General features: G+C 53.5%; 1 protein-coding gene across 12 annotated transcripts; it reads left to right on the forward strand.

Annotated features, from left to right (window-relative positions):
- Nucleotides 1-1,948: 1,948 nt before the first annotated feature.
- ST14 (ST14 transmembrane serine protease matriptase) lies at nucleotides 1,949-26,068 on the forward strand. Of its 12 annotated transcripts, none has more exons than XM_072027613.1 (19): nucleotides 1,949-1,971; nucleotides 13,503-13,662; nucleotides 13,870-13,997; nucleotides 14,540-14,610; nucleotides 15,082-15,242; nucleotides 15,702-15,737; nucleotides 16,173-16,410; nucleotides 16,645-16,784; nucleotides 17,207-17,304; nucleotides 17,852-17,961; nucleotides 18,863-18,993; nucleotides 19,285-19,389; nucleotides 20,375-20,482; nucleotides 20,910-21,023; nucleotides 21,216-21,341; nucleotides 21,723-21,909; nucleotides 23,401-23,660; nucleotides 23,944-24,080; nucleotides 24,637-26,068. In XM_072027613.1, the coding sequence occupies exons 2-19, from the start codon at nucleotides 13,506-13,508 to the stop codon at nucleotides 24,796-24,798; spliced, it is 2,469 nt and encodes an 822-aa protein (XP_071883714.1). In that variant the 5' UTR covers nucleotides 1,949-1,971; nucleotides 13,503-13,505; the 3' UTR covers nucleotides 24,799-26,068. The 12 variants fall into 12 exon arrangements, with proteins under 12 accessions (XP_071883714.1, XP_071883712.1, XP_071883716.1 ...); XM_072027611.1 differs by having other exon boundaries at nucleotides 1,962-2,308; XM_072027615.1 differs by lacking the exon at nucleotides 1,949-1,971 and adding an exon at nucleotides 2,047-2,308 and having other exon boundaries at nucleotides 21,219-21,341.
- Nucleotides 26,069-27,884: the final 1,816 nt, after the last annotated feature.

Consider the following 27,884-nt stretch of genomic DNA (forward strand, 5'->3'; position numbering starts at 1 on the left):
CATGCTTAGCAGTGGTTCCCAGCGCCTGCTGAACTTGGAGAACCCTCTCGCAGCTCTCTTGGTCTTCCATGCCAAAGGCTGCTCATCCCTAAATTAAAGGATCAGTTTCTGTCTGTGGAAGTGTCCTTGTCCTTCCCAGGATGCCCACACCCTCGTTCTGTTCTGCTTCTGCTCCTGCACCACTAAATAGAAAGTAAGTCACCTAATGCTAGAATAGATTGTGTTGGGAGGAGGGGAGGCAGACAAACATGCATAGTGATCTTTTGGGATGGAGAATGGACTAGAGCAGGTCTGCAAGCCTGATCTAGCCAGCAGGATGTTTCATCCACCCTGCTACCTCATCCTAGAGAGTACTAGCAGCATCTGGGACAGCACGTATCACTTCTCACCTCTGGCAGACTGAACTCTGTGGGTGAGTTCACACCAGTTTTCCTGCTTTAGGGTGGGCAGGTTGACAGCACATGCAGTCTTGCCATACCCCACTAGAGGGATAACTGGAAGTACACCAGGCAGTATGTTGACTGAAAGGCAACAGAAGCTGGACCATACAAACTTGGGCAAAAAAATAAAATAAAACACAACAACAACAAAACTATATGACCCAGTATACATGTATACCATATCCCGCACCAGCAAAGTGAGAGAAATAAGAGGAATTAAAGAGGAATAAGTGAAAACTCAAGTCTGCGTCCTTTTTTTTTTTTCTTTTTCCGGTTGTAAACAGCTGAGGTTACACCCACACAGTCTGAACTTTTATTTTCTGTTGAAAATGAGGAAGCATAGCACGTGGGCACAAGTTAGATCTACTTGTTTGTAACAAGCCGAAGAGATATAGGCAATTCAATACATTGTCTGCATTTCTCTCAGATCTTATGCACTTGTAGCTTGTCAGGCAGACAGACAGAACCTTAACTGACTTTGAATCTTGGGCGTGCCTGAGTGTGCAGCTGGGTTTCAAAACACGCAGTGCCAGAAACCTGGCAGTCAGGCTTGTCCACTCTATTGCACTTAGAGTTTGGTTGGCAATCTCTGCTGTTGCTGATTCACAGCTCACTAAAGAGGTTCTTCTTTTCATGAGCCATGGAAGTGCTCAAGAAAGACCCAGCAAACTGTAGCATCCTGGCAGCAAGCTTACGTTTTATGACATACTTCCTAGCTCTTTGTATTCCCCATCACACAACTGTCAGGTGGCTGGTTCCACAGAGACACAAGAAATTATCCCCCCTTAATTCTGAAAGTGTGTCTCAGAGCTGTCTGGGGCATGCTGAAGAGCTGAGGGTGGACTTTCTCATTGCAGACTGGTTTCATACTATCACATCCTTTGCTCACTGCTCATGCCCATACTGTCCACAGGATAGAGCTAATCATTAGTGCCCTGTGTTCTGGCCAGCTTTCATGATCTCAGGAAGGCTCTGTAATGAGCACTGATCTGGCTAAGCACTAAAGCGGGTGGAAGTGGCTGGTATTACTGATGTAAGGGGCAAAGCTACTTGTGATCCCTGCCAAACTTGTGTTCTGGAAGCAGGATTCCCACTCCAGAGCTCTTGAAAGAAGCATTTGAGATCAAAGGTTAATTTCCCGTCCAAATTAAACAGTAATCCTTGAAAAGCTTTCTGAAAAGTAGCACCACAGCTCAGCTCTGCCTTCATAGTATCAAGTGGCCAATTGAAGGCAACTTGCTGCGCTTTTGCAGGTCCCATTCTCCAAGGTCAGTAATTATTCCCCTTGCATTACAGATGGAGAGGCTGAATCACACCAAGACAACTTGCTTCAGGCCTGAAAGCAGGAAGAGCTGTGCCTGTGATCATCAGCTGAGTGGTACCCGGTGTTCACCACCAGGTCACGCTCCTTTGCTCTCTGGGGGCTGCCGGTTCAGCTGAAAACCACGGTGCTTCTGGATGACGTTTTCCTCTCCTCCCACTGAATCAGCCCTTTATTTACCCATTGGAATGCAAAGTAACAGGACACCCTGTGAGTTTTATCTCTCTCCCAATCTTTTGTATCGCTGTCCAAGTTGCCAAACCGGATTGAAAGTTTTTCGCTGCAGACATACCTGGGGTGGTTTCAGGCTTGTCTGGCAGGAATCTGGGTGGGAGGGCACTGTCGGTGAAATTTGAATTTAGGAGTCACACTGAGAACAGAATCCTTGAGACACTGCAGTGAGGAAAACCCTTTGTCACTGACCGAATCCAGCCCTTCACTGGTGTGGCCATGTGGATGGACGGTGCTCCTTGGTGGAGCTAGAATTACTGGGAACTGCCTCCACCAGACGACGTTTCCCCTGCAGGCAGCCTCCTTCGCTCCTTGTGTAAGCAGCTGTGTTTTCCCCTCTTTTCCCTGCATGGCATTTCCAGGGCTGGGAGCTGGGGCTGGAAGTATTCTGCCAGTTTAGACAGTGTTGGCTGCTGATCCCAGAAGCCAATCCGGGTCTCCTTTAGAATTCTTCTGGGGATCAAGCTCGCCGTGGTTTAGCTCTTGCAACTTGTGTACACTTACAACAAAGGCAGACTTGGTTCCACGAGTTTTGGTAATACCTAAAGTAAGTAATCTCCTTCCTGAAGGTGTGTTAAACCTTGACTTTCTGCTCTCACGCTGCTGTTGTGGCCATACTGATACAAAGAGAGAAGGTTAGGTGGAAGAGATGACAGCTTTTATTGAATGAATTGATGTAAGTGGGCAGAAATGGAGGCTTTGTTTGTTGCTGACTACTACCATTCCAAGTGAGTAAGTTGCTTGATCTTTCTGCTTCAATTACATCTTTCTTAATAGTGGAGACACTGACTTGCTGGGCTCAGTCAGACTGGAGAGACGCATGGAAGTGTCTACTACTGCAAAAGCACGTGGCAGACTGCTTATTGAGAATTGCTGCTTGATGTTCTGGGTCTTTATAGTGGTCAGAAGGAGGGGGCCATCATCTACTGTGGTGACTTAGCCAGTACTACAACAATTCCACTGAATAAATTGTTGCTTCAGCAACAAAGAAATGGGAATCCTATCATTTAGGGCTCTGAACTGACTGCCTTCCAGCTATATAATATTTTATATTTAGCACATGTATTGTTTTCTTGTTTTCCTAGCAGTGATTACGTCCCCTTGTTCAAAGACCCATGTGGGCTAATAAATTAGTTTGTAAAATGTCAGTGGCTTGAATAACAGGAAACACGGAGCCTTCACAGCTCCGTGTGAAACCAGGAGTTGTGGATCTTTGCAAGACACCTTAGGCTTCAAGGAGTGAGTCTGTGTCTAGCCCTCATTAGCCACATCCCAGAGCACAGTGTTAGCTTGGCACCTGCCTGGAGGAGATGAATTGATATGCAGGAGAGGAAGAGAAATTTACAGAAACAAAGAGCAGTGGTTCAGCTTGCAATAGCTACTTTATACCTGAAATATGCTGTTTCACTGGGGTGTTAAATCAGACCGGGGCACCTGCAGTCGGCCAGGGAGGGAGTGGCTGTAAAACTGGAGCGCTGGGCTGGGCTGGGCACCAGCGAGGGAGCCGAGAGCAGCCCTGACATCAGCCAGCCAGGTAGTTTCAGCAGGCTGACTAACAAAGCCACCTTTTGAAGGGGAATACCTTAAATCCGGAGACACTTCCTGCTGTGCTTTGCTCAGCAAGCGGAGGGGATTCTGGTGGCTGATGAGGGGGCTGGGAAGCAGTGGCAGAAATATTTCTGTAAGAGCACAGAAGTTTTTTTCACCTAAAGAGAAAACAGCAGGACCATAGAGCTGATGTGATTTCTTTTTTTCCCCACGGAGACACCTACAAACGGGACAGGAAACTTGCACTCTGCTGGAGACATTTCAAAGCAAGGGCAAACAAAGGTAACCCAGCAAACATCTCCCTGAGGCACTGGTAATCAGCAGACAACTTCTGTTAGGCCAAAAACAGTTCTGGGACTTCAGTCGTGGAAATAAATCAGTTTCAGGGCTGAAATTGGTGTAAAGGATGGCCAGTTCAGACTCGGTATGTTGGTATAGGCTATCACGTGTAACACAGAGGAGGGAAAATTTTCCAGGAAAGATGGTATTGGTTCAGCTGTCTTTAGTCCTGACTAACTGTTGAATGTAGGAAGCCTAGAAATCAGTGTGTGGTGGTCACCTTACTGAGAAGAAAAAATGATGGAGTAAGACAGTGTCAGGAATGCAAGTTCGGCTGTTGAAAGCCCTCTCTCACATCTACATTAGATCATTCTCAAACCCCGGGTGTTTGCCTTTTCCTGCCTGGGAGCACCCTTTCATACCAGACCATCCAGTCCCCAGGAGACTGCAGGTCAGCGGACAGACACGATTTTGGCACACGTGGCGTTCCTGCTGCCGTGCTTGGCGTCTTGCATCTGGTCTGCTCTGGTCAGAGGCGGCTCCTTCCTCAGGTGCCACAGCCCGGCAGAGAGCAGCCTTCAGGAAACATTTGGCTTTGGCAGCCCTCGAGCGTACCCAATGTGAGTGTTTGCAAAGGGTGGGCTCGACCCTGGGGGGGAAAACCGTGTGGGGTGGCGGTGAGGGTTGTCTCTGAGGGGAGGTTTCGAGGCAGGACCGCCGCTGTCACCCCGGCAAGGGGCTGTGCAGAGCGAGCCCTGCTGCCGTGCAGGGATCCTTCGTGAAGGGAGCCGGCGGCTGCCCCCCTCAGCCGGGCACCGGGCGGCCCCTTCCTGCTGCCGGCACCTGCCGGGCGGTGCCGAGAGGAGGAGCCGGGGCCGGGGCTGGGGCTGGGGTTGGGACCGGGGCCGGGGCCGGGCCCGGCAGCGCGGGGAGCGCCGCGCCATGGCGGCCTGAGGCGGCCCCGCTCGCCATGGAGCCCGGCGGCAGCATGAAGTACAGCGCCCGGCCCCAGGTGGGTGCTGCGGGGGGTGAGGGGAGCCCCGGGGAACCGGGAGCCAGGCAGCGGGGCTGTGGCGGTGCTGGAGCCCGGCAGCCTCAAGGGGAAACGGGGTCTGGGGTCTGGGGGCGGCTCGGGGCACGGGGGTGGGCATCAGGACATCCCTCGCCAGGGATAGGGGCACAGCCCCGAGCCCTATGGAGCTCAAGGAGCGCACACACACCACGCTCAGACACACGGTGAGGTTTTTTGGAGTCCCTTGGGGACGCATGAGTTGGGATCCACTCCCTGAGGGTCCCTTTGAACGCGGGTGTTTTATGGTTCTGTGACCGCGCCGCTCCACCTTGGGTATTTTTATAAAATACGCTGTGGTGCGATGCGGGGAGGCGAGAAATGTGCCGGGAGTGAAGCCGGGTTGTTTAGCAACAGCCCCAACTAAACCAGTTCAGGTCACCAGCACGCCTCGCGTTAACCCAGGGCTTTGGGGCTTTGCTAATTAACCCGTGTATTATCTCCGGGCGTTGAAAGGGAGCGACTTTTCACCGCAGTCTTTGCTTCGTGAGGAGATCTGCCTGGCTGAGGGTCGGGCAGGGACAGCACGCCACACCACGCCGTTCTGGGGTTGTGTGTCCAGTGCTTGTTCAGTGCCACAAAGTCACCTGAAAACCAGGCTTTTAAATTAAACCGTGACCGTAGTGTTTTTCAGCTCACCTGCAGGCTGCTTGGTGCAGGTCCCCGAGTTTAGGGTTTAGCGGTTGTTATCTGACGGCAGCGAAGCAGCAGGTTGTGTTAGCACCGATGAGAAAGCTGGCCTACAGCAAGAAAAACAGTTTTCCTTGCCTCCAGCCCCATGGTCTGTGTGCACCAGGGCCGTGGTGACTGCAAGGAGCACAAGGAGTCGCTCGCGCTGCCACCGCTCTGCCTCAAGCCCTTGTCCCCTGACAAGGGGACACCGCGTCCCCTCCCCTGCTCTGAGTACAACAGGAGCTGATCTACTCTGGGAGGTCTCCCCCAGCAAGACGAGTGCTTTTGAACACCCCTGGTGGCCCTGCTGTTGGGCTCGGTGGGCCTACGAATATTACGGCCGAGCAAACATGTTTTGCAGTGGCCGTGCTTCCTCCTGTGGCTCTCTGGGCAGCGCGAGGGGAAGCTGCTGCTCGCCCTTGGAAAGGCGCAGAGTTTCCCCCCCGGTGGGTGAGCTGCTGCTCGGGCCAGTTTTGCTGCTCTTCTTGCCAAAGGCAAACAGGGATAAGGAAGGCACGACGAGAAAGAGGCTGGGGCTGATCGAGAGTACGCGAGACCTTTGCTCTGTAAACAAAAGATCGCTCTGTAAAACTGTTGAGGGAAGAGGGAGAGAGTTATTGAGGGCCTGGCTGGGGAACGTATCAGACCAAAGGTTCTCGCCTTGCCCAGGGGAGAATACACCGTTTCCATCCAAAGGCCACTAGGGCCAGCCTTACACACAGGTGTGCTGCGGTATCTGGGCAATATGCTGGGGCAGAGGAGAGAGCAGCTCCCAACAGCTAGCAGGGACAGACCTGCCAGGAGGAGGTTCTGGTGTTTCTCCTGCTGCTGACCCCAAGCATTCAAATGTCTTGGCCCAGAGCCACCTCAAAACTGTCAGTGAGGAGCGTGGGTGAAATGTAATGATGAGCTTAGGATGTTTCATCGAGGTCTGGAGTGCAGCTGCTTTTGTGAGCCTCCTTGAGAGTATTGTTGTTGTTCAGACAGTGCTCTCCGCACCATGGAAGATTTAAGGGTGTTTTAAATAAGCTATTTACATCTGGGGTGTGCTTCTCTTCTGGTCTTTGGAAATAAGCATCTTACAGGGAAGAATTTCAAGGCTCAGAGCTACATGGATCAGGCCTGTAAGGCAGCTTTCATTCCCCAGGAATTACAAAGTCTTACAGCAGTGATTTTTTTTCATGTAACAGAAACACAAATAAATGTGGTCACTTCTATGAGCTGCTGCGTTGCATGACACAGCTGCGTTGATAAGCCCGGTGCGGGGCAGCAAGCCAAGCCCGTGCTGTCCTGCGCAAACATTAACTTAGTTTCTTCCGTAATTAACCTAAAGGAATTGAGTTTCTCGCATGACTCAGGATGGTCACAAGACAATTGAACGCTATAGAGACTTGAGCTGGAGATCTGTGCGTGGGATAGGTGTGTGACTTGTGCCTTTCACTGTCACACTTACCCTCAGAGCCTGGAAGGTGGACAGTCTGTCTGGAGGACACTCTGTCCCTTACTTCCTGCTCCCTTTTCCCTCGTCAGTTCGGGTGCCATCGTTTTATAGTGCAATTGCCCTTAATAAGGAACTGCTGAAGAAAAATAAAACACTGGCAAAGTTTCCAAAGTGTTTTACTGCCAATATTGGGGCAACACAGTGTGAATGTCCCTTAAAGAAACACAGCTCTTCTGTTTGCTGTTTCCATGTATTTCTTATCAAGAATTTGAGAGAATATTGTTCTTATCGGCTTTCTTTCTGGAGCAGTACCAGGGCTTTCAGCAGGAGTTGGTGCAGGTGTCGATCTCGGGAGCAGTGGAGCTGTACCTGAGCTACTGGGGTGAAGTGAGTTGCACGCTGCACACCGTGTCAGCAGCCTTTAGGTTTGGTTGGTGGGTTTGCTTTTGTTGTTGTTGGGTTGGTGGTGGTTTCCAGTTGGAAACTTTCTGTTTCCTCTTATGCCAACACCATAAAGCTGGTCTTGGCTTTCAGTGTGATCTGGGAGACTTGGGGTTTTGAAAAAAAACAACTCTCTGTGCTCTTCCTGCACAGCAACAGGTTAGCCCCACATGGTGTAAACCCCTGGAGGGTCCCTAAGATCTGAACTGCCCTTCTGAAATGTCCATTTCTCTGCCTCGGCTAGGCTCAAGGAACGCACTCGGTGCTAACGTACTGCTTGGGCCGTAGCTTCCCTTTCTGCACCCCCATCAAACCTCAGGCTTGAGAGAATAAAATACGTTTCCAGATCTGCAGTGGGAAGTGATGGTGTCCGCAGTCTGCTCAAATAGAAACGTGAGGGACTTGTGCCCCCTCCAAAAGAGGGAACTTTGATGCAGCAAAGCAGCTGGACATGGTTGTGAGCAGGGATGGGAGATCCACGAGCCCACCCCCTCGATCCTAAAGGCTGCAGGGTCCCAAGCTCTGAGCCAGTTGGTGAGTCGAGGGGTTTCATTCCTCTCAATTCCAGTACCATGCTGCTCATGTGATGTTTGTTTCAGATTTTATTGAACACCTCCCGAGGCAGGTGTGGCTGCAAAAGGGCAGGTGGGAATTGCCTCTCGGATCACAGCCCGGGAGCTGAAGGGTGTAATTACCCGAGAGTCAAGCCACACGGCCTGATGACTCTGCTTCATCTGAGACCTCTCCCAGGTTCCTTTCCTCGGCCATGGACGCTTGTGTCAGCCTTTGGCAAAGTCTTTGCTCCAGGTTTGCACAGGACAGAGGGAAGGAGCCAGGCTGTGGAGAGAGGGCTGCGAGCAGAGCCTGGGGACACTGCCTTGGCTCTCCCCTCCCATGATCCGTGCGGATTTGTGGCCTGAAAACCAGCCTGTGTGCAAGATACTGATCCCAAAGGTGCTTTGTAAACCTCCCCAAAACCTCTTGCTGGGGAGAGAGCTGGCCTTTCTGGGATTCCCCATTGCAGGAAGATCTCTGCTTTCCAGTAAAACGTCTCCAATACCGAGTATGCTGTGGCAGTTCCCACCCTCCCCGTGGGTTTCCTGCTGACAGAATTAGTCACTTCAGCTTCTGGTTTGTCCAGTTGGGCGGATTGCAGTTGCTGTCTAAAAATACATTGAGTGGCTGGGTTACGGAGGAGTGGAGAGCTCTGCACAGGACTTCTCCCGGAGCTCTCATCGCCGAGGAGCTGCATGCAGGAGACCTCTGGGCACAACGTGAATCCCTCCGTGCATGCTCCTTTCCCAAGCTTCCTCAGGGAATTTCTACTCGGGGGGGAAACCAAGGTGTGCAAGAAGCGGAGCACCCATGGGAACCAGACGTAGAACATAGGATTCCCAACCCATGATTTGTTTGTTGGAAAATCAAGGTTTTACAAAGATGGGAGGAACTCTGGTTCCCCACACCACAGCTCCAGCCTGGGGCTCGGAGCACTAGTCGAAGGCTCTGCTGCTGTTCCCTTGATCAGCGTGGACTGTCACTTGCTCTTCCAGCTCAGGAGGAGGCTTGGACAGTTAAGACTTAATTCCCAACTCATTACCACCCCCAAGGGATATTTTTGGGAAACCCAAGCACATCCTGATACAGAAGCTTTTGTCATCTAGCGGCTTTTGGCTTGTGCAGAGGGAGTTTGCCGCTGCCAGGCAGTCCGGTGGTGGTGTGTCCTGGCTCCTCATCCCCGTGGGGATTTCTTTCTGACTCCTCCACCTGATTGGCATGAGACTTCCCTTCCAGGGCACCGCACCAGCCCAGCTGACGCTCCAGCCAGAAACCTCCGTTCCTGCTGCAGGGAGCGGTGACGTTAAGAACCGAGTGAGGAGGAGCAAGAGGAAGTAACTGGGCCTGTGACTAACACGGAGAGAATATCAGGAAAGGTTTTCTATTAATGTTTATAGAAGTAGTTTCATTGAGACAGGTGAGAGGAGTCAGACCTCAAGTCAGTTTGTGCTGGCGACTGCTTCTTGGGGAGCCATGGACAAGGTGAGAGCAGGACGTGCGTTCACATCCTCCCTGATTTCTATCTGCAGATGCGTCGTGATGAAGGGAATGCTCAGTATGTGCCAGGGAAACATCCAGCAACTGTGAGCTAAAGGAGATAAACCGTCTGGGTGCCTCTCGGTTTAACTGTGATCTTTTGACTCTTTTTGCTTTTGATTCCGTCCGGTTTCTGCCTAGCTGAGAGGAGTGGTGAGCAGCATGAGCTGTGTCTCCATGACAGGTAGGAGAGGTAGCAGAGGGGATGTGTGGCACGATGCATGTGAGGGGCAGAGGCTGAGCTGTGCTGTTCGGACACAGACACGTCTGGTCCTAAGGTCAGCCGGGTGCTCTTCGTGCTGAGCAGGGCAGGGGCGATTACTCAGAGGTCAGGACGGGGCCTCGTCTGAAATCTTCCTGGCACAATCCGATCCAGCATTCCCGTAGTGCTTGGGAGATGCTTCAGATCCTCCGTATGAACGAGGTTCTCCGCAGGGATCAAAGGTCGTGCAGCAGCTTTGCTAAAAAGCCTGACACAAGTGTCAGAGGAGGCTGGGGCCGCAGTGGTGGTCTTAGGTGTGAGCGTGGGTGAGAGGATGAGGCCTGGCGCTCCAAGCAGAGGGCAGGGGCAGGAACCTGTTGGAATCCGTTCTTGTATCTGACTGTAATCACTGGGTGACATCTAGCGAGTACAAATATCAGTGAGTGCTTATGCACCTTATACAGGTGTAATGATAATAATGATAAATAATAATAACAATAGAATTAATCTCCCAAGAGTCCCCACACTCCTTTAGTTCCTCTTGGTGCTGTGGATATCGCTGCTATCTCAGCAGTGTGGCAGTGACACGCTGCAAACTCTCAGCTTTGATGCCCTTCATCCTTTTTTCTATGGTAAGCAGAGACATTGTCTAAAGAAAGATTTATTTCTAAGATCTTTTGCCTAACTCGCTTTGGTTTTGCTGCAGCCGCAGGGTGGTGTGTGTGTGCTTATGTGTAGAGGGGGAAGGAAACCGTGTTTTCTTTCTGATTTAATCACGCTAGCGGTTGTTCCTCTCTACGTGCTTTCTGCACAGATACAGCTGTGAGCTCAGAGGGTGTTAAAACGCTCCGGCCACGGAGCCGAGTGTTTCACAGCCTGACCTCACACAGCAGTACCGTAAACTTGCTGCCAAGCCCCAGGCTTCTCTGCCAGCGTGGTTCCCTCACCTGGCTCGATGAAATTGAGCCCTGGGGAATCGTGCAGGGGGCTGAAGGTGCCTGCAGCCAGAGACGTGGCCACGTTCCTCCTCCTCGCAGGGACTGGAGCTGGAGCACATCGCATGCGCTGAGCGATGCTGGCCGGTCAGTCAGCGCCTGGGGAGGAGGATGCTGGCTCTCCGTGCTCAGTCACCTGTGGTCACCACTGCACAGATGGCAATACACCACTTGAACCAGCTTCCTCAGGGCGGCCAGGCTTTGAATAGGGGTTTCTTTGCTCTACCAGCTGCTAGAGGAGGCGCGATTTCTGCTTGTCATTTTACCACTGCTGCAACCCTTCAATATTAGGCAAGAAGTGCAGGATCCCCCTCTCAGAGAAGAAAAGCCATCTGGTTGAATTCGACCTGCCAGGGGAGTGTATTATTGAGGCTGAGATTTAACAGCCTGTACCCAGTTGTTGTTACCCAACCAGACACACATTCCCCTTGGAGCTGGGGCAGGAGGCTCCTCCTGCTCACCCCAGGAAGCCCAGGAGAGCTGCTGCATGAGCATCACTGAAGCCCTGGAGGTTGTTCTCTTGCCACAGGCTCCTGCAGGTGTTAGAAGTGATTAAATACTTTCCTTCTGCTAGCAGCAGCACATCGGGTGGTGTGTCAGGCTCTAGGCAACCCTGATTCTGTCTGAAGAGTGCCTTGGTTGGAGGCATAGGCGTGTATTTAAGATCCATTTGTGTGCCTCCTGTTAGGAGTTTCCTTGGTTTACATTTTCAAGTTTTCCTGTGTGATCGTGGAAGGCAAACAGGCGAGAGCACCCCCGTGGCACCGTTCTTGTGGCTTTGCAGAGCCTCCTCTTTCTCCTGGCGGTGGCTGGATGTTGATGACAGAAAGCAGTCGGGCACCTCGAGGTGCTGTGGTTTGGGCTGGTTTGTTTTTTGCAGTAATAAATAACCCAAACGGAGGCTTCCTTCCCCATGCTGTAGCGGAGAGCAGCTCGAGGATAAACGCAGCTTGTTCCGAGAGCAAGTGGTGTGAGGACGCGTGGGCTGCTCTCATCTCGATGGCCTTCTAGGCAGTGTTGGCAGAGGGTTAAATGTACGCAGCCCAACAGCAGCGGAGGGTAAGGTGCTTCCCCTGCCCTGTCCCCGTTGGTTTGCGTAGGGCCTCAGGCTAACACGTCAGGAGAGGCTGTGCTGAAGTGTGGAGGCTGGGAGGAGCCTGGAAAAAAAAAAATGTGGCAGGAGAGGACAGAGGTTGGGTAGGGAAGGGCAGGAGGAGTGGGAGGGTGATGCAGGTGGATGGGCTGTCCTGCAGGGAGCATCGCTCATCGGGAGGGTGCCGTAGGCTCAGAGGTCTCTGCCAACGTGCTGTGTGCTCTGTGTGCTTCTGGGTGTCTGTGACATTTGTCCTCGTGCAGCTGGTGATGTTTCTGAGCTCTTACACCGGCTGGCAGAGGGCAGGCAGCATCCGACCCAGGCTCACGTTTGCAGGGACGACATTTCCCCCTCGCAAAGTGCAGGAGTGCGTTTGTAAGTGGCGAAGGTGTGCCGGTGGGCTCTGTGTTGCCGTGTCCTTGCTGTCACCCGGAGCCCTGTGCCCCTGCCTGGCCACGCAGCCAGCGAGCTGCCAGATCCCCGTAAGGCTTAGGATGGAGGGGCAGTGGCAGGGACAGCGAGGTGCCCTCTTGCCCCCTGCTTTGGGCAGCTCACAGTGGCCAGAGGGATGCTCCTGCCTGGACAAATTCCCGGCGTGTGGCTCTGCTCTCCCAGCTACACCCTCCGGATTTTGTAAGAAGAGCGTGAAGTAATCCCTCCTCCTCCTTGTACGGGCTGAGTGGACACACGAGGCAAGCCTGTCTCATCGGGCAGCTCTGTGCTGGGAAGCGGGCTGTCCCCGCCACCGTGCCCCTTTCTGAGGATGGAGCACGCTGCTCCGATTCCCTCTGGCCGGCACAGGTAGCGTTGGCAGGGCAAGGATGGAAGAAGGTAAACCAGGGCCAAAAGGTGCAAGAAAGGGAAACTCCTGGGCGCTGAGGGCTTACTGACATCCCTCCCTGTCCACTGTTTTCATCCTGTGCCTGCAGAGCAGCAGGGTGCTTATAGCTGTGTGCTGCAGGTGGCATCCCTCGCTCCTGGGTGGCTGCCTCGGAGACCTGCCCTTTATTTTCCAGCACGCTTTGTCCTGAGAGCCTGGCTGTGGGGATTCGTTCTGTGGCCGGCTTTTTGTTTTATTTCCTTTCCCAGGTGTTTGCTGCGAGGGGGAAATCCAGGCAGGGTTGTAGGAGTTTTGGGCAGACACACAGAGCTGTGTGGATGTGTGGGGAGGAAGTAGCTCGTTTTCTTCATTTACAGGAATGTTATTTATAGCCTGCCGTGTCTGTCGGGGTGAGGGTGACACGCCTGCCACATAGCAGGCATTTCGGGGGGTTGGACCCGTGTCTGTAGTTTCACCTGCTGGGAGGCAGAGATCTTGGAGGTCCTGGGGCTGTGACCTGCTGTGGTCACGGGGTGTGCGGGGCCTCGCCCCGGAGTTTGCTCGGATTGATCACCTTGGATCATGCCCAAAAGGAAGCACCTACTTCCTTCTGGTGAGTGAGGAAGAGGCACGTGCTAGCACTGCGTGTCTGCGAGCAGAAGCCTTCGGGGCTTGGTCTGCCACTGGTGGCTGCGGAGCTGCTGGCACCGAGGCGTCTTGTGCTCTTGGTGATGCTCTGAGGCCACAGCTCTGTGGTTCTGCTCCATCCTTGCATGGCAGACTGCCCTGGGGTTGGGCATCTGCAGAGCAGGCTCTGGGAATGGCCTCTCCATTGTCCTGCTCTCCCTGCCCCTCCTAGGACATGAACAACGTGGAGGAAGGGGTGGAGTTCCTCCCGGCCATGAACTCCAAGAAGATGGAGAAGCGTGGCCCAAAGCGACGTGTGGTCGTTGCCATCATGATCGTTGCTTTTCTGCTCATCTCCCTCATCATCGGCCTCCTGGTTTGGCACTTCAAATGTGAGTGTGAGGTTCAACCAACTCCAAGGGGTTGGGTGGGGGCATGCCCCAGGAGCATATCCCTGCTGCTCTGGGCTCGGGGGAGCTTCGTTACCATGCGTTGCTCGCATGGGACCTTAGCAGCAGTGACAGCCAGAGCTTCCAGAAAGCAGGGAGCCCGTTTCTGCTTCTTCTGACTGCCTTTCTCCATGAAATGTCACCTTCCAGATAGGAAAGCGCCCGTCCAGAAGGTTTTCAACGGCCACCTGCGGGTTCTGAACTGGGATTTCATTGATGCCTACGAGAACTCCAGCTCACCAGAGTTCACCATGCTGGCCAAGAAGGTGAAGAGCACGGTAAGAGCTCTTGGATCCCTCCACCTGCTTTTTTTTTTTTTCTTTTGCCCTGTGGCCACAGGGTTGCTGCTTGTAAGGCTGCTTGGAGCTGTCTCGCTCCTCCTAACTCTCCCTGCTCCTCACGAGTTGTTTGACTTGCTGAGCTGCTCACGGGGAGCCTGCCTTTCACCTGGATTTTGGTGTCACAGCTCCGCCCCGCTGCCGCTGTGCCTCCCTGCCCCTGCAGCTCAGTGTGCCTATGGGGCTGCCTGGGCAAACCCCAGGACCAAAGGGAGAGCCAGGTCTGGCGGTCAGGGTCAGAGAAGAAATGCAGCTCTGCAGCTGAGCAGGCTTTGGGGCTGGGGGCTGAGGCCAGAGCTGGCTTCAGGAGTCAGGACACTTCTCCCTTCTCCTTCTTTCAGCTCTCCTTCTTCCGCTTTTTGGCCCCTGCAGGTTCCTGCACCCCAGGGATGCTGGGTATGTGCTCTGATTTTCCTCTGTCTGTCTTTAGCCTTCCACCCTCCTCACTTCTAGCCGTGCTGAACTCTTTAAACTCCTTTTAGGTGGAGGAGATCTACAGGAGTCATCCAGATATTGGCCCATACCACAAGGAGACAGTAGTAACTGCGTTCAGGTGGGTGTCAGGAGATGCTGCCTGAGGGTGGGAGTGTAGGGGGCAATTCTGGGGTGTCCCATGGCCGTAGACCTCTTTGCTGGGCTGCTCCAGAAAGAGGTGACTACTGAGGAGCAGTAGCCACTCCAAGTGACATTTTAAAGGGTGGGCAGTGAAAAGCAACCTCAAAAGCCTTGTGCTGAGACAGTGTATTCTGTCTGTTTCTCACGAGGAGAGGTCTTGGGGAAGTCAAGGTGTGGCGCAGAACAGCCCTGTGAGCCACCATGGCTGGTGCCTGGCAGCTCGGGAAAGGATTCCATGGGCTGGTGGAGGCCTCTGCTGGGCTGCAGTTTGCTCAGCTTGTTATTGAGATTCCCTTCCCCATGGCCATCCTCCATAAAGGGCTTACCAAGTAGCCTGGCCCTCTCTTCTGTTATATCTGCCCTCCTGTGTCTGGCCTTGCTCTCATCCCATAATCGCTCTCCTCTGCAGCGAAGGCAGCGTCATTGCCTACTACTGGTCAGAGTTTGTCGTCCCCAAGTACCGCGAGAAGGATCTTGACAGGGCCATGGCGGACAAGCAGAGCCTGATCCAGAAGCTGAACCCGCGGCTGCGAAACCCCGTGCTGAAGGTGGAGTCGATTGTCGCTTTCCGTGAGTGCTGTCTCAGTGACTCCTGGGCCTCTGCGTGGGACAGGGGAGGAAGGGGGACTCTTGGTGCCTGGCGTGTCACTGGAGGGGTTTTGCTGCCAGCTGCACCCCTCCTTTGGGTGCCTTTGGCTGCAGGGGCGGCTTGAAGGGTGAGCGTAAGGACCCCACTTGGTGGTCCACAAAGATGGAGGAAGCTGTGCGCATTGCTCCCGTTCATTTGAACACTGTCTTCTCCTCTGAGCCCCTCTGGAGAGGGCCAGGGATCAATCCTCCCTCCTGCAGGGGATAAGTTTGGTCACTCAGATTCCTAGGGCACGCACTGGGGCTCTGCTCGTGGAGGCAGGGGAAGGGGCAGCTCTTCCCTGGTCAGATTGCCATGCAGACCCCAGAGACCTCTGCAGCTTTGCGCACAGGGACTTTCTACAGCTCACAGGATGACATCACTTCTGTTTTCTCCTGCAGCTGCTGACCCCAGCATTGCTCAGTCTTCTCGGGACAGTAAGTACAACTCTTCTTCAGTCTCCCAATGGCCTCTCTGCATCCCCAGGGGTCTCCAGGGTGGTGATTTGCATTCTGGGGTGAGGAGGTGCCTGAAACGGGGTGCTCTGCCTGTGGGGCAGACCTCCTTGTGCTGCTTGGAGCTGCTTTGGGGTTGGCCAGACGTGCTGTTATCTAGCAGTGGTGGGCGGCCCAGTCTGTCCTTCCCCTTTGTAGATGGAGGGAGATAACAAGGGTGCTCCCTATAGGAGGCATCTCCCCAGGGACGCCCTGCAGGCAGGCAAGGAACAATGAGTGCCACTCTCTGCTTCTTGGGAAAAGGCAAATCAAAACCTCAACGTGTCTGCTGTCCTCTTCCTTGAACCCTGCACCCATGGGAAAGATCTCTCTCCCTCCTCATTTGTCCTGCTAACTCTTCCCCGTTCTCCTGGGCAGATAGCTGCCTTTTTGCCCTCCACGCCAAGGAAGGGGAGATCACCAGTTTCACCACGCCGGGGTTCCCCAACAGCCCGTACCCCAACAACGCACGCTGCTACTGGACGCTGAGGGCGGATGCCAACTCTGTCATCAGCCTGACCTTCAGGACGCTGGAACTGGAGCAGTGCACAGACGATGGTGACTACATCAAGGTGTACAACTCTCTGAGCCCCGTGGAGCCCCACGCTTTGGTGAGGTGAGCAGAGCATCTCCAGGGTTTGGTGCTCCTCCATGGGGTGGGGAAATAGGGAAGAGGGTGATTTGTGTTAGCTCCCCATTAAGTTTCTGTATGGCAGTGGTGTGGCAGGGTGATGGTGAGCTGCACAGGAGTGCTGCTGGGAGCAGGGCTCCTGTCCCTGCTCCTTGGTGCTCGGTGCCACTGGAGGCTCTCTCTGCAGCTGTCTAATAGATTTTGTTCCTTTCTTCCTAGGCTGTGTGGGAATTATGCTCCTTCCTACAACCTGACCTTCCTGTCCTCCCAGAATGTTATGCTCGTCACGTTGATTACCAACAAGGAGGGGAGATTCCCTGGCTTTAAGGCTGAGTTCTTCCAGCTCCCAAAGACGAAAGGTGGGTGTATGCCTTGGCCCAGTTTCCCTCAGCATCTCTCTGCCAGGGGCAGCTGTGGCTGCAGTCAGTTTGCCAGGGATGTTTCCAGGGCTGGGAGATGTGGATGCAGGTCTCACTTTGGCTCTTTGAGCCTGCCTTGTCCACAGTGCTCTTGGCTGCTGTAATGATGTCCTGTGAGGAGGACAAAATAAGAATTATGTTGGATTAGACATGCAGATAGATGTATGCAGGAAGCACCTAATTGATCTCCTGGGTTCTCTCCAAGTCTTGGAGCAGGAGCTTTCTCTAGAGATCAACTTAACCTTGTTAGAGGCTGATGCATCTGCCTCTTTTCCTGCCCCAGGCAATAGCCAGCTATGCCTTGGGAAAGCCACATCTCTTTGAATCTCTAACCTGTTTTCATCTTCCTACTTATCTTCCAGTCTGCGGTGGGACCCTGAAAGGAGAGAGCGGCACCTTCACTACTCCCTTTTACCCAGCACACTACCCCCCAGCCCTGGACTGCGTCTGGAACATCGAGGTAACGCAGTCCCCTCTTCGCCTTAATTAGTGTGTCAAATAAACCTGCTTATGCAGGACACAGTGCAAATGAGCTCACAGCAGATGCTGCCTGGAGGCTTAGTCTGACGTGGCTGGAGGGAGGCTTTAGGACTGGTGTCAAAGGCAGAAGAAGCTGAGAGAGGCCTGAACCCTGTGTGACTCTCACTGTAGCCTCCAGTCGCTGTAACTTTACACAAAGCACTTGAGGATTTGGGCTTCGGGGCAGACCTGCCACTTGCTGGTAAAATTGGTGGCAGGGCAACCTGGGAGAGCAGGCACTGTTGACAAACGCCTGGCTTCAGCCTCTGTTTTGTGCTTCTTTAATCTGGGATCCTGGGGTCAGCAAGCCAAGTGACTGAATGACAAGGGGAGCAGTAATGGCTTTTTGGGAAGGGAGTTTTTCTGTTGACTTCTTTCCTTTTTTGATTGTCTTCTGTCCCTCCCCTCAAACACAACCTTTAACCCATGAAACTTATTCCCATTTTCTGTGCTTCAGAAAACCTGCATGCCTCTGCTTCCATCCTCAGGTTCCCTCTAAAAAGAATGTGAAGGTGCGTTTCAACATGTTCTTTGTGTTGGAGCCGGGGATCCCAGTCAGCTCCTGCCCCAAGGACTATGTTCAGATCAACAACACGAGGTAGGCATCAGGCTGTCTGTCTGACCTGTGGCTTTGGTCCTTGGAGGGGCTGCGTTTCGTTATATGGCACCTTGTGCATTCCTTAAACTTGCCGGGGGAGCAGAGGTGCTGAAGCTTTTTGGAATATGATGAGGCAGAAGAGTGCTTGGGTCTGACCTGCTCTCAAAGCTCAGTGCCCAGTCTGGAGATCAGACAATGGGTTTGTTGCATGCTGCAGCTGAAAGAAAAAAAAAAACAAAACACAAAGGCAGGCTGTGGAGTATCACATCCTAGGCATCACATGCAGAAAGGCAGATCCATGCAGAAACATCTGGCCTGATTTTGCTTGAATGGGTATTTCTCCATTATTAGGGTGACTGCATTGCATTCTGTGATGCACTCGCTGTTACATTTACTGTTAACTCTTGCACAACCTAATGGCAGCTGGACTGAAAATACAGCTTGGTACGGCATATGGGAAGTGAGCAGGGTTGATTCACAACATTCTGGGTGAGAGAGCTGGCCCTTCCTTGAGGAGAAAGAGTTTCAAAGTCAGAATCTGTGGCTGCAATCCTTCTAGTTCCCGCAGGGGTGCCTGTGTAAGGGGGTTTCCTACCAGCCTGCCATGGGGTGGGATCCTGGGGCTTTAGAGGCTGCACACACCCAGAGACCTGATGGGTCCAAGATCAGAGAGAGAGCGATCAGCATGACATCACAGATCTAGATGAGCTTCTGCCTGGCTGTTTTCAAGGCCCCAGCCTTCTGCCAGATGCAGCAAATTTCAGCTCCCGTGTGCTTCCTTCTGCCTAAGCTGGGCATGAGGAGTTCCCCCTTTCTGGTGATGGAGAATGCAGGGGTGGAAGAAGGGCTGCTCAGTGCTGATCTATAGCACTGCACTGGTCTTTGTGTTGTCTCCCTTCAGGTACTGTGGGGAGCGTTCCCAGTTTGTGGTGGCCAGTACCACCAACAAAATCGAGGTCCGGTTCCACTCAGACCTGTCGTACACAGACACTGGTTTCTCTGCTGAGTACCTGTCCTACGACTCCAGTGACCGTAAGTTGAAATCTTGAGGCTGCAGAGGGAAAATAATTTGCCAGATGTCTGCTGCAGACTAGATAACTTCTCCTCTGCTGCCCTGTAAATCATGAAGCACACTTTTTGGGGCAACAGGAGCACGTCTTATTTTCCTGCGAACCTCCTTGTATTCCTCCGTTCTGAGGAAAAGCTGTTTTTAACGGTGGATGCTGTAAGCAGGCCGCCCAAAGCACTAGGACTGTTGCGTGCTTTGAGGAAGTGCCACAGACTGAAGGACTCACGTCTTTTTACATCTTTCCTCCCTCTCAGCCTGCCCTGGCAAGTTTGCCTGCAACACGGGCCGCTGCATTGAGAAAAGCATGCGCTGCGACGGGTGGATAGACTGCGTAGATGGCAGTGACGAGAGGTCCTGCGGTGAGTCTGTCTTTTCTTTTGGCTTTTATTCCGAAGGGTGCACCGCCCCAGGGGGCTGGGGGTGGTGCTGGGCTAACGTGCTGTGCTGAGCCCTGCGGGTGAGCTGCCTGCCTGCCTTGCTGGCTAGCACCGGTACTGCCTCACCCTGCACGCCAGAGTGAGAGGCCATTGGTGTGGGGATCAATTTGGGATCCTTTCCAATATAGGAGACGCGGGTTCATGCCAATCTAGGCCTCTCCCAGTGGGATCTCCCCTGCTTTCCAGTCCCTCCCAACTGGGAATGTTTTCCCATTTAGTCCTCCTGGCTCTTGAGGACTTGGCTGTCTGAGCTGGGTGGATGCGTTGTGTTATGGAACTGGGCAGGAGCTGCAGAGTACATGTGGAAAACCCGTGTGATACCACATGGGTGTTGTTTCTTTGTGCAACAGTTTTTCCTCTTGGATTCACAGAGCAATCCCATAGAAAATGTGATTGTCCAGGGTCTGAAGTTAATTAGAGATGAGAGCCTCTCCTGCTGTGGGTTCTTGGTGCCAGGTCTGGGGCTGTTTTCTGAGGGAGTGTGCTGCTGGCCTGGCTGCCCTCTCGCTGCCCTGGGTGGTGAGGGGCCACCCTGGTGATCTGGGTATCTCAAGTGCTCTCCCACTGCTACAGCAACGCCTCTCATTCCAGTGCTGCCTCTGCCTGTCCTGCTGCTGTTAGGCTGGTGAAATGTGAGCTTCAGCTTTACTGTTAGATGAAGACATTTTAGCTCTCCAGATAGTCGTGTCTGCTGGGCAGTGGAAACACCGTGTTATAGCTCAAGGGCACGTGTATTTATGGACGTGTGCTTGTTCTGGTGCACCTGTTCCCATGTGCTTGCAGACCCACTGGGGGAGCCACCCAGATCTTCCTGTGACGTTACGGTGGGCACAACGGCAGATGTGTGGCTGGTGACCCAGGGGTGCCTTTGCAGGCCCTCCCCTGATTTCTCTCTGTCCCTTTGCAGTCTGTACCGAGCAGCAGTTCAGGTGCCAGAACGGCTGGTGCAAGCCCAAGTTCTGGGTCTGTGACAACGTGAACGACTGCGGCGATGACAGCGACGAGCTGCAGTGCAGTAAGTAACTTCCCTGCAGGCACAGGGCTGAGGGCTTGAGCAAGGTGAAGGGGGCGATGGAGGCACGTGGGGCGGAGGAAGCCAAGTGCTGTGCTGGAGCCCAAAACGGCATGGGGAGGCCTCACCTGGAACCCTGCAGGGCAGCTTTCCTTGAGACAACACAGGAGCCTCAGGTGGGAGCTTGAGGATGAGTAAAAGTGTAAGAAACATAACGTTTTGGGAAAGGAAGGATTGCATAAATTGGTGGTGTGCAGTTTAGAGAAGAAAAGGCTGGGGGCGCAGGCAATGGGTGTTTGTGTTGTAGCTGCAGAGGCTTCACCTGCCCTAGGGGAGAGAGAGGTGGATGCAGCCATGTAGGTTTTGTGCCCTGCACCTCCCTGGTGAGGTGTCAGTGCCTGGCTGTTCTCAGGAGCTGTTTTTTCCCCAGATTGTGGAAACAGCAGCTTCAAGTGCAACAGCGGGAAATGCATCCCCAACACGCAGAAGTGCGATGGCAAGGACGACTGTGGAGATGGGAGTGATGAAGGCAGCTGTAACAGAGGTGAGGATGGGTCTGCAGGGGACCTCTCTTGAAATGCAGCCTCTTGTGGATGTGCTCATGGCTGGGCATCCTGGAGAGCATTCCTGCATCTGCTGGCAATGTCCTGGGGAGGGCACAAGTGGTGAAGGGCCCCTGAACATCACGATTTTCCCAGAACTGGCACTAATCCTTCTCTCTTTGGCCTGCCTGCAGCAGGTACAACAGTCACCTGCAAGGAATACACGTACAAGTGCCGCAGCGGACTCTGCATCACCAAACAGAACCCAGAATGTGATGGCGAGAAGGACTGCGAGGACAATTCTGATGAGGACAACTGCAGTGAGTACCCAAAGGGGAGACATGGGTTTCTGGGCTGGACCCCTCAGATAAACACTGAAGTAGGGTGGAGAGAGCCCCTGGGCATTTCTACACAACCGTTCAGATCTGGAAATAGCTGAGCGGTGTTGTGCTGAGTGTCTGTGTTGTACATTTAGAGAGGGCTCACACTGATATCAGACAATAATTTGTCTACACATTTACTGACTTGGCCGGTAAATGTTTTAGCAAATTTGGTGTTTGTGCTCCTAAGCTGATAGCATCAGCCATCCCTGGTGTAGGTAATGGGGCACTTGTGCTGTGGGAGATGTCCCAGAGGAAAGAAGGGGAGGTGCTGAACAGAAACCAGAGTATTTAAGTGCCCCCTCTCCTTCCTCACCCCAGACTGCGGGATCCGCTCCTTTACTAGGAAGTCACGGATCGTCGGCGGGCAGAACTCGGACATGGGAGAGTGGCCGTGGCAGGTCAGCCTCCACGTCACAGGCCAGGGCCACGTCTGTGGGGCCTCGCTCGTCTCAGAGACCTGGCTGGTGTCTGCAGCACACTGCTTCCTGGAACTGCAGGATGCCAGGTAGGTGGGAGCCCAAGGGCTGCTTCTGCCGGGCTCACTGAGCTGGGGACACTTTGCTGCAGGGCCTGGGGACACTTGTCTGTGACAGATTTTGGCCTTGGCCACTGCCTGATTTAACACTCTGAGACAGCTGGGTTTTGGGAAGAGTCTCGTAGTGAAGTGGAAGCAGACATTTGAAGTACACAAGTGTTTATTTGTTGAGATGTCAGATCGGTGCCCTGTGCTCTTGCAGTCACTACAGTGATTGACACGTGGTGGGATTCAAGGTGACGGGGCACCCAGGCAGCTGCACACCCACTTTTAGCCATTTGCTTGTCTCAAGAAGAAACAATATTTTTTACAGGCACTTCTCCAGGAAACTTTTTAAGATGGTGGGCAGGGTTCATGAGCTGGGACATCTGCACGAGCTCTGCAAGCCAGAGCCTCACACTGCCCCGTGCCTTGTGCCTTGCAGCTGCCACCTTATGCAGAGAAAAAATCAGAAAGGCCAAAGCCCAGCACGAGCTCAGCCTGGCCACTATGGTTAAGGATAAAAAAAAATGTTTTTATAAATACATTAATGGCAAGAGGAGGGCTAAAGAGAATCTCCATTCTTTACTGGATGCAGGGGGGAACATGACTACAGAGGATAAGGAAAAGGCTGAGGTTTTTAATGCCTTCTTTGCATGGACAGGATGGGTTGGTGGGCAGAGGCTAAGGGTTGAGGTTTGACTTGGCTCAGGGCCGGGTCCTGCACTTTGTCCACAACAACTCCATGCAGTGTCACAGGCTGGGGGAAATGTGGCTGGGAAGCTGTGCAGAGGAAAAGGATCTGGGGGTGATGACTGATGCTCGCCTGCACATGAGCCAGCAGTGTGCCCAGGTGGCCAAGAAGGCCAGCGGCCTCCTGGCTTGTGTCAGGAACAGTGCAGCCAGCAGGAACAGGGAGGTGATCATTCCCCTGTACTCTGCTCTGGTGAGGCCGCACCTCGAGTGCTGTGTTCAGGTTGGGCCCCTCACTACCAGAAGGACATCGAGGGCCTGGAGCGTGTCCAGAGCAGGGCTACGAAGCTGGTGAAGGGCCTGGAGCACAAGTCCAGTGAGGAGTGGCTGAGGGAACTGGCGGTGTTTAGACTGGAGAAGAGGAGGCTCAGGGCAGACCTCATTGCTCTCTGCAACTGCCTCAAAGGAAGCTGTGGGGAGCTGGGGATCGCCTCTTCTCACAGGTGACCAGTGACAGGACCAGAGGGACCTCAAGTTGCACCAGGGGAGGTTCAGGTTGGAAATGAGGAGACATTTCAGCTCAGAAAGAGCAGTCGGGCACTGGGACGTGTTGCCCAGGGAGGTGGTGGAGTCACCATCCCTGGGAGTGTTCAAGGAAAGGTTGGATGTGGTGCTTGGGGACATGGTTTAGTGGGTGATATAGGTGGTAGGTGGTAGGGGGTGGTTGGAGCAGATGATCTTGGAGGGCTTTTCCAACCTTAAGGACTCTGTGATTCTACCCGCCCCCAGCCAGTGGACAGCCTACCTGGGCCTGACTGACCAGGGCAACCGCAACGACGCCAACGTGCAAACGAGGAAAATCAAGCGCATCATCTCCCACCCCTACTTCAACGACTACACCTATGACTATGATATTGCTGTGATGGAGCTGCAGAGTCCTGTCACCTTCTCCTCTGTCGTCCAGCCCATCTGCCTGCCTGATTCCACCCACCAATTCCCTGTGGGCAAAGACCTGTGGGTGACTGGATGGGGAGCAACTGTGGAAGGAGGTGAGCACTGGCTGTGGATTTGGGGCTGCGTGGCTGTAGGGAAAAGGGCAGATGGGTGATTCCAGCTTAAGCAGCTCAGTCTGCCTTGAGACTGGAATCAGATGAGGTTCCGCTGGGAGTACATGCAGTTCATGTCTCAGTTCTGCTGGGAAAATTGTATTAGGAAAAAGCAGGTTGTGGCAGAGCCCGGGTCCAAGAGAAGCACACAGGTTGATGTCTGCACAGGGGAGGGAACTGCTGCTCAAAACAGCCGTGTGCTTGAACTGTTCCTCTGTCCTTGCAGGCAGTGGAGCCAGCATCTTGCAGAAAGCAGAGATCCGGGTGATCAACCAGACCATCTGCAACCAGCTGCTGTCCGGACAGCTGACGCCACGCATGATGTGTGTGGGGATCCTGACGGGAGGTGTGGATGCGTGCCAGGTAGGCAAGCGGTGTGACAGCACTGGTTCAGTGCTGTTAGCAGGAGTTGCAGCAAGCCAGGCCCCTTGCTCAGCACTATTTCTTCTGGCGCGTGGACTCGCATTCCCCTACTTAACACACTGCACAGCTATGTGGCTCCTTGGTTCAGACAACAGACAGATTGGACTGCTCATCAGCAGTAAATTGACTTAGTCTCAAAAATGGCTCCCCAGGTAGGAGAGTGGTGCAGCTGTCCTCTGCTTTATCGCTGTTACTGAGCGCCATAGTTAGCAAGACAGGACATTTGTTTGGCTGTTTTTATTCTAGCATTTTGACTCATATTGCCACACTTAGATATCTGTTACAAATCTGTCCCATTCTTTCTTGATTCAGGGCGTGGCTAAATTGGAATGGATGTGAGCAGGAAATTGTATTGACTTAATCTCAAAAATAACTCCAGGGTTCCCTTCAAAGGCCAAAGAATTATTTCATACTACTTTGTGATTGTTTTTGTCATTAATACTTTGCTAGACCTCGTACTGAGTCAGTGCTTACGGTACTGTTTGTTTTTGTGCAGGGAGACTCTGGAGGGCCACTGATCAGCGTGGAAGCCAACAGTCGGATGTTCCTGGCGGGCGTCGTGAGCTGGGGCGATGGCTGTGCACAGAAGGAGAAGCCTGGCGTCTACAGCCGGGTCACCGCGCTGCGAGGGTGGATCAAACAGCACACGGGCCTTTAGGGACACGCTCAGCCCTCCGTGGACACAAATGCCTCTTGTACACCGCCGGCTGGGCACTGACCCAGCCGCGACCAGCGGCCCCGTGGCATTGTCCTCCCTGCACGTGGCGGCGGTGAGCAGAGAGCTGCCTCGACTGTGAACTTCAACCCTCCCTCTACCTCGCTGCGAGTGAGTGCCTGGGACGCCCAGCCTTGGACTGTTGTCCATATTTAAAGCGTGTGTGTACCGAGCAGCCAGAGCTGCTGTAGTTTAGGCCTTAGTACTTCTACCCTGAACCCAAATCTCAGTTTAGAAATCAACGCCTAGGTATAAGAAATTTCCCTTTGTGGGCAAGCTTGTGCAGCTCCCATAAAGAACTTGAATGAACAGCCATTCAAATACATACAAAACTAAACTAAAAGACAAAAATATTAAAGATGTTTTTAAAAACTGTTTTTAGAGGCAAACTTTACTGTGACAGGTTCAAAACCAAGCTTTCAGAATATATTCCATCTCCTTCGCTTGTTTTTGAACTGCCATTTGCACCGCTTTGTCTGGTCTTCAGTGATGGAGGGTGGGGGGAAGAAGTTCTCACCGGGGTTCAGCCCTTTGGATCCCACCACTGGCACGGTCCCAGGCCGTGGTTTCCTGCCGTCCTTTGCCTGACTTAGCTTCTGTCCTCCTCTGCATCCGAGGCCTTGTGAGGATCCAAGGGCTGAAGCACTGAAGGAGAGCAGTAAGGCTGAAACATGCTGCCACTCACCTCGAAGGAAACCATGCTGGGGTCTGCCAGCACGTCCTGGGTGCCAGTGTCTGCATTGAGGGCTGGGCAGGGTGGCCTTACCCATGTGCCTTAACACGGTGCTCGGGGTTAGCTGGCAGCTTCAGCTGCTTGGTCCCACAGGGCAGCCCTGCACTCAGGTAGCTGTGGTGGACAGGACCACCACACAGTGACTTCCTCGCTGAAGGCAGCCTCCAGGGACAAGCTGGCGAAGGAGCTGAAGGGCTTGACTGAACGTGTTCCTGCAGCTTGTCCCTGCAATGACAATGTGGGTTGGCTCTGCCAGCTCCAAGGCTGACAGACACCAGACTCCTCCACTCTTTTTACTTTTGTAAGGAAAATACAACAATGTGACTTCTGAATGTGCTGATTTGATTTCTTTTTTTCTGTGTAGCCAGGTCCTTGCCCTAGAAGAGCATACTCCCATTGAGATTAGTCAGACCTGTAAATATATCGTTTTGTAAAACTCTATGAAGTGGAGATGCTCTAATAAACTGCGATATTTTCTAATCCTCTGGCTGTGTGGTTCTTATATGGTTCCTCATGGGCTTCTGTGGAGGTGCTCCTGAGACCCTGCAGCACAGATCCCTACTCCCAACTGTGACCAGCTCTCCAAGGAGGATGCTGAGCATCCTAACTGGAAATACTGCAAAACCCTTTACCTCAGGCCCCAGTGTGCTGTTTCAGGCATCCCCAAGGACATCAGCCAGGTTCCAGTGTTTCCAGAAGCTGGAGAGGCCCAGGAGGGATTTTTTCACACTACTCCAAGCACAGGGGCGCTGAGCACTAACATGAGGCAGTTCTGGAGCCAGCTTCCCACCTGGAGCCACACAGGCGCATCCCCACAGCCCAGCACTCACCTCCCATCAGACTGCTGGGAGCTGGTGCAGGTCACCAGGCCGAGCTGCTGGGCTTCCCTCCACAGCTAGCACTGGTTGCATCTGGGCACGCAAGTGCACTGCCTGTTCCTCATGCAGGAAAGTGGGCCCTAAGGAAAAAACAGGAAAACAAACAAAAAAAAACACAGCACCAACTTGTTTCCAGCCTAGATACAGGGTGCAGCTGGTTTTGTGCAGCAGTGGCTGCTCTGTTCCTGCCCCCTTCTTTATCCAGGTGACAAAAGGATTTTAACAGTTCCATAATCTCACCACCGAGAGCTTCCAAGACGCAGATGGCTGGCATGCTGGAAGTGTCCAGGCACTCCAGGAGCAGGGCTCTGAGGGTGTATAGGGGACAGCCCCAGCCTCACTTATCCCTACAAAGAAACATTTTTAATATCTGTGCTTCCACAACACTGCAACAACATAAAAGTGTTTACTGTGAGCCTTGATCTCTGACACAACACTGGCACCTGGGTGGCTCAGCGCTGGGCTGGGCGCCCCCGGCTGCAGCTCTCCCTTCTGGCCGAGCTCTCAGCAGCTCCCTCGGGAGCGATGCTGGCTCTGGCACAGCCGCCCTGAAGCCATTTGCCAGCTGTCCTGGTACAAGGCGCCTCTGCTGCAAGGCACAGCAGTGCTGGGAGTGTTTGGCTGCAGTGTGGGGTGTGCTAAATCTGCTCTGCACCCCAAGGGACAGACTGCAGCAGGAGGACCCTGCCTGAAGCTGTCGCTTGTTCAGCTGCCTGCGGAGCCGGGCTCCGCGTTGCTGTGTTGCCCTGTGGCTGGCACCTCGTGGAAGGAAGCTGCTGTAGGTGCAATGTTCAGCTTCAACGCTGCTTCTGTGTCCAAACCACGCTCTGCAGGGACTGCTTGGGGTCTTCCCTCTCCCCACACCCTCTTCTTGCAGTTCCTGTAGTTTCTCCTACCTCTGTCCGGTCTCATCACTGCGTGGCTCCAGGCATCGATGCGGATGAGTCCCACACTGGCTGTGCTTTGTGTGCAGGAGCCATCTGCTGCCCGCAGCATGGACAAGGCCGATTGCATCCCTGGAACAGAAAGGGGATAGGTACAGAAAAGTCATCCAGGCCCCAAAACTGCTGCTCCCACCTCCTGATCGATCGAGCTCCATCCAGAGGGGTCCTGCCTGCTCTGCAGGCAGGCAGGAAACAGCTGCTTTGCTAAATCCCCAGCCTTGAGCCCTCCTCAGCATGAGAACAGGAACCTGCCCTGGGGCTGGGGCACTGGGGGCTTCCACCCGCTGTGCCCACTGGTACAACAACACGGACGCGAGGCCACCTCTGAATTCCTGCAGGCGTTGGGCAGGACGGGGAATGGAACAATGGCCCTAACATTTAGGACTTTGTGTTGTCTCTCAGAGTTGGAGTGGGCAGGCCAGAGTCACTCTGCTCCGGTCACCCCCTGACCTTGGGAGGCAAGGCTCTTCCTCA

This window comes from Anas platyrhynchos, chromosome 25, assembly GCF_047663525.1.
Source record: "Anas platyrhynchos isolate ZD024472 breed Pekin duck chromosome 25, IASCAAS_PekinDuck_T2T, whole genome shotgun sequence".
NCBI lineage: Eukaryota > Metazoa > Chordata > Aves > Anseriformes > Anatidae > Anas > Anas platyrhynchos.

Bases quoted from the DNA above. Each gene is read 5' to 3' on its own strand.
- ST14 (XM_072027607.1), top strand. From the start codon at position 7,209: ATGTCCCTTAAAGAAACACAGCTCTTCTGTTTGCTGTTTCCATGTATT. The intron at 15,243-15,701 runs GTGAGTGCTGTC...TTTCTCCTGCAG, and splicing joins GGAGTCGATTGTCGCTTTCC to CTGCTGACCCCAGCATTGCT. The intron at 21,910-23,400 runs GTAGGTGGGAGC...ACCCGCCCCCAG, and splicing joins CTGGAACTGCAGGATGCCAG to CCAGTGGACAGCCTACCTGG.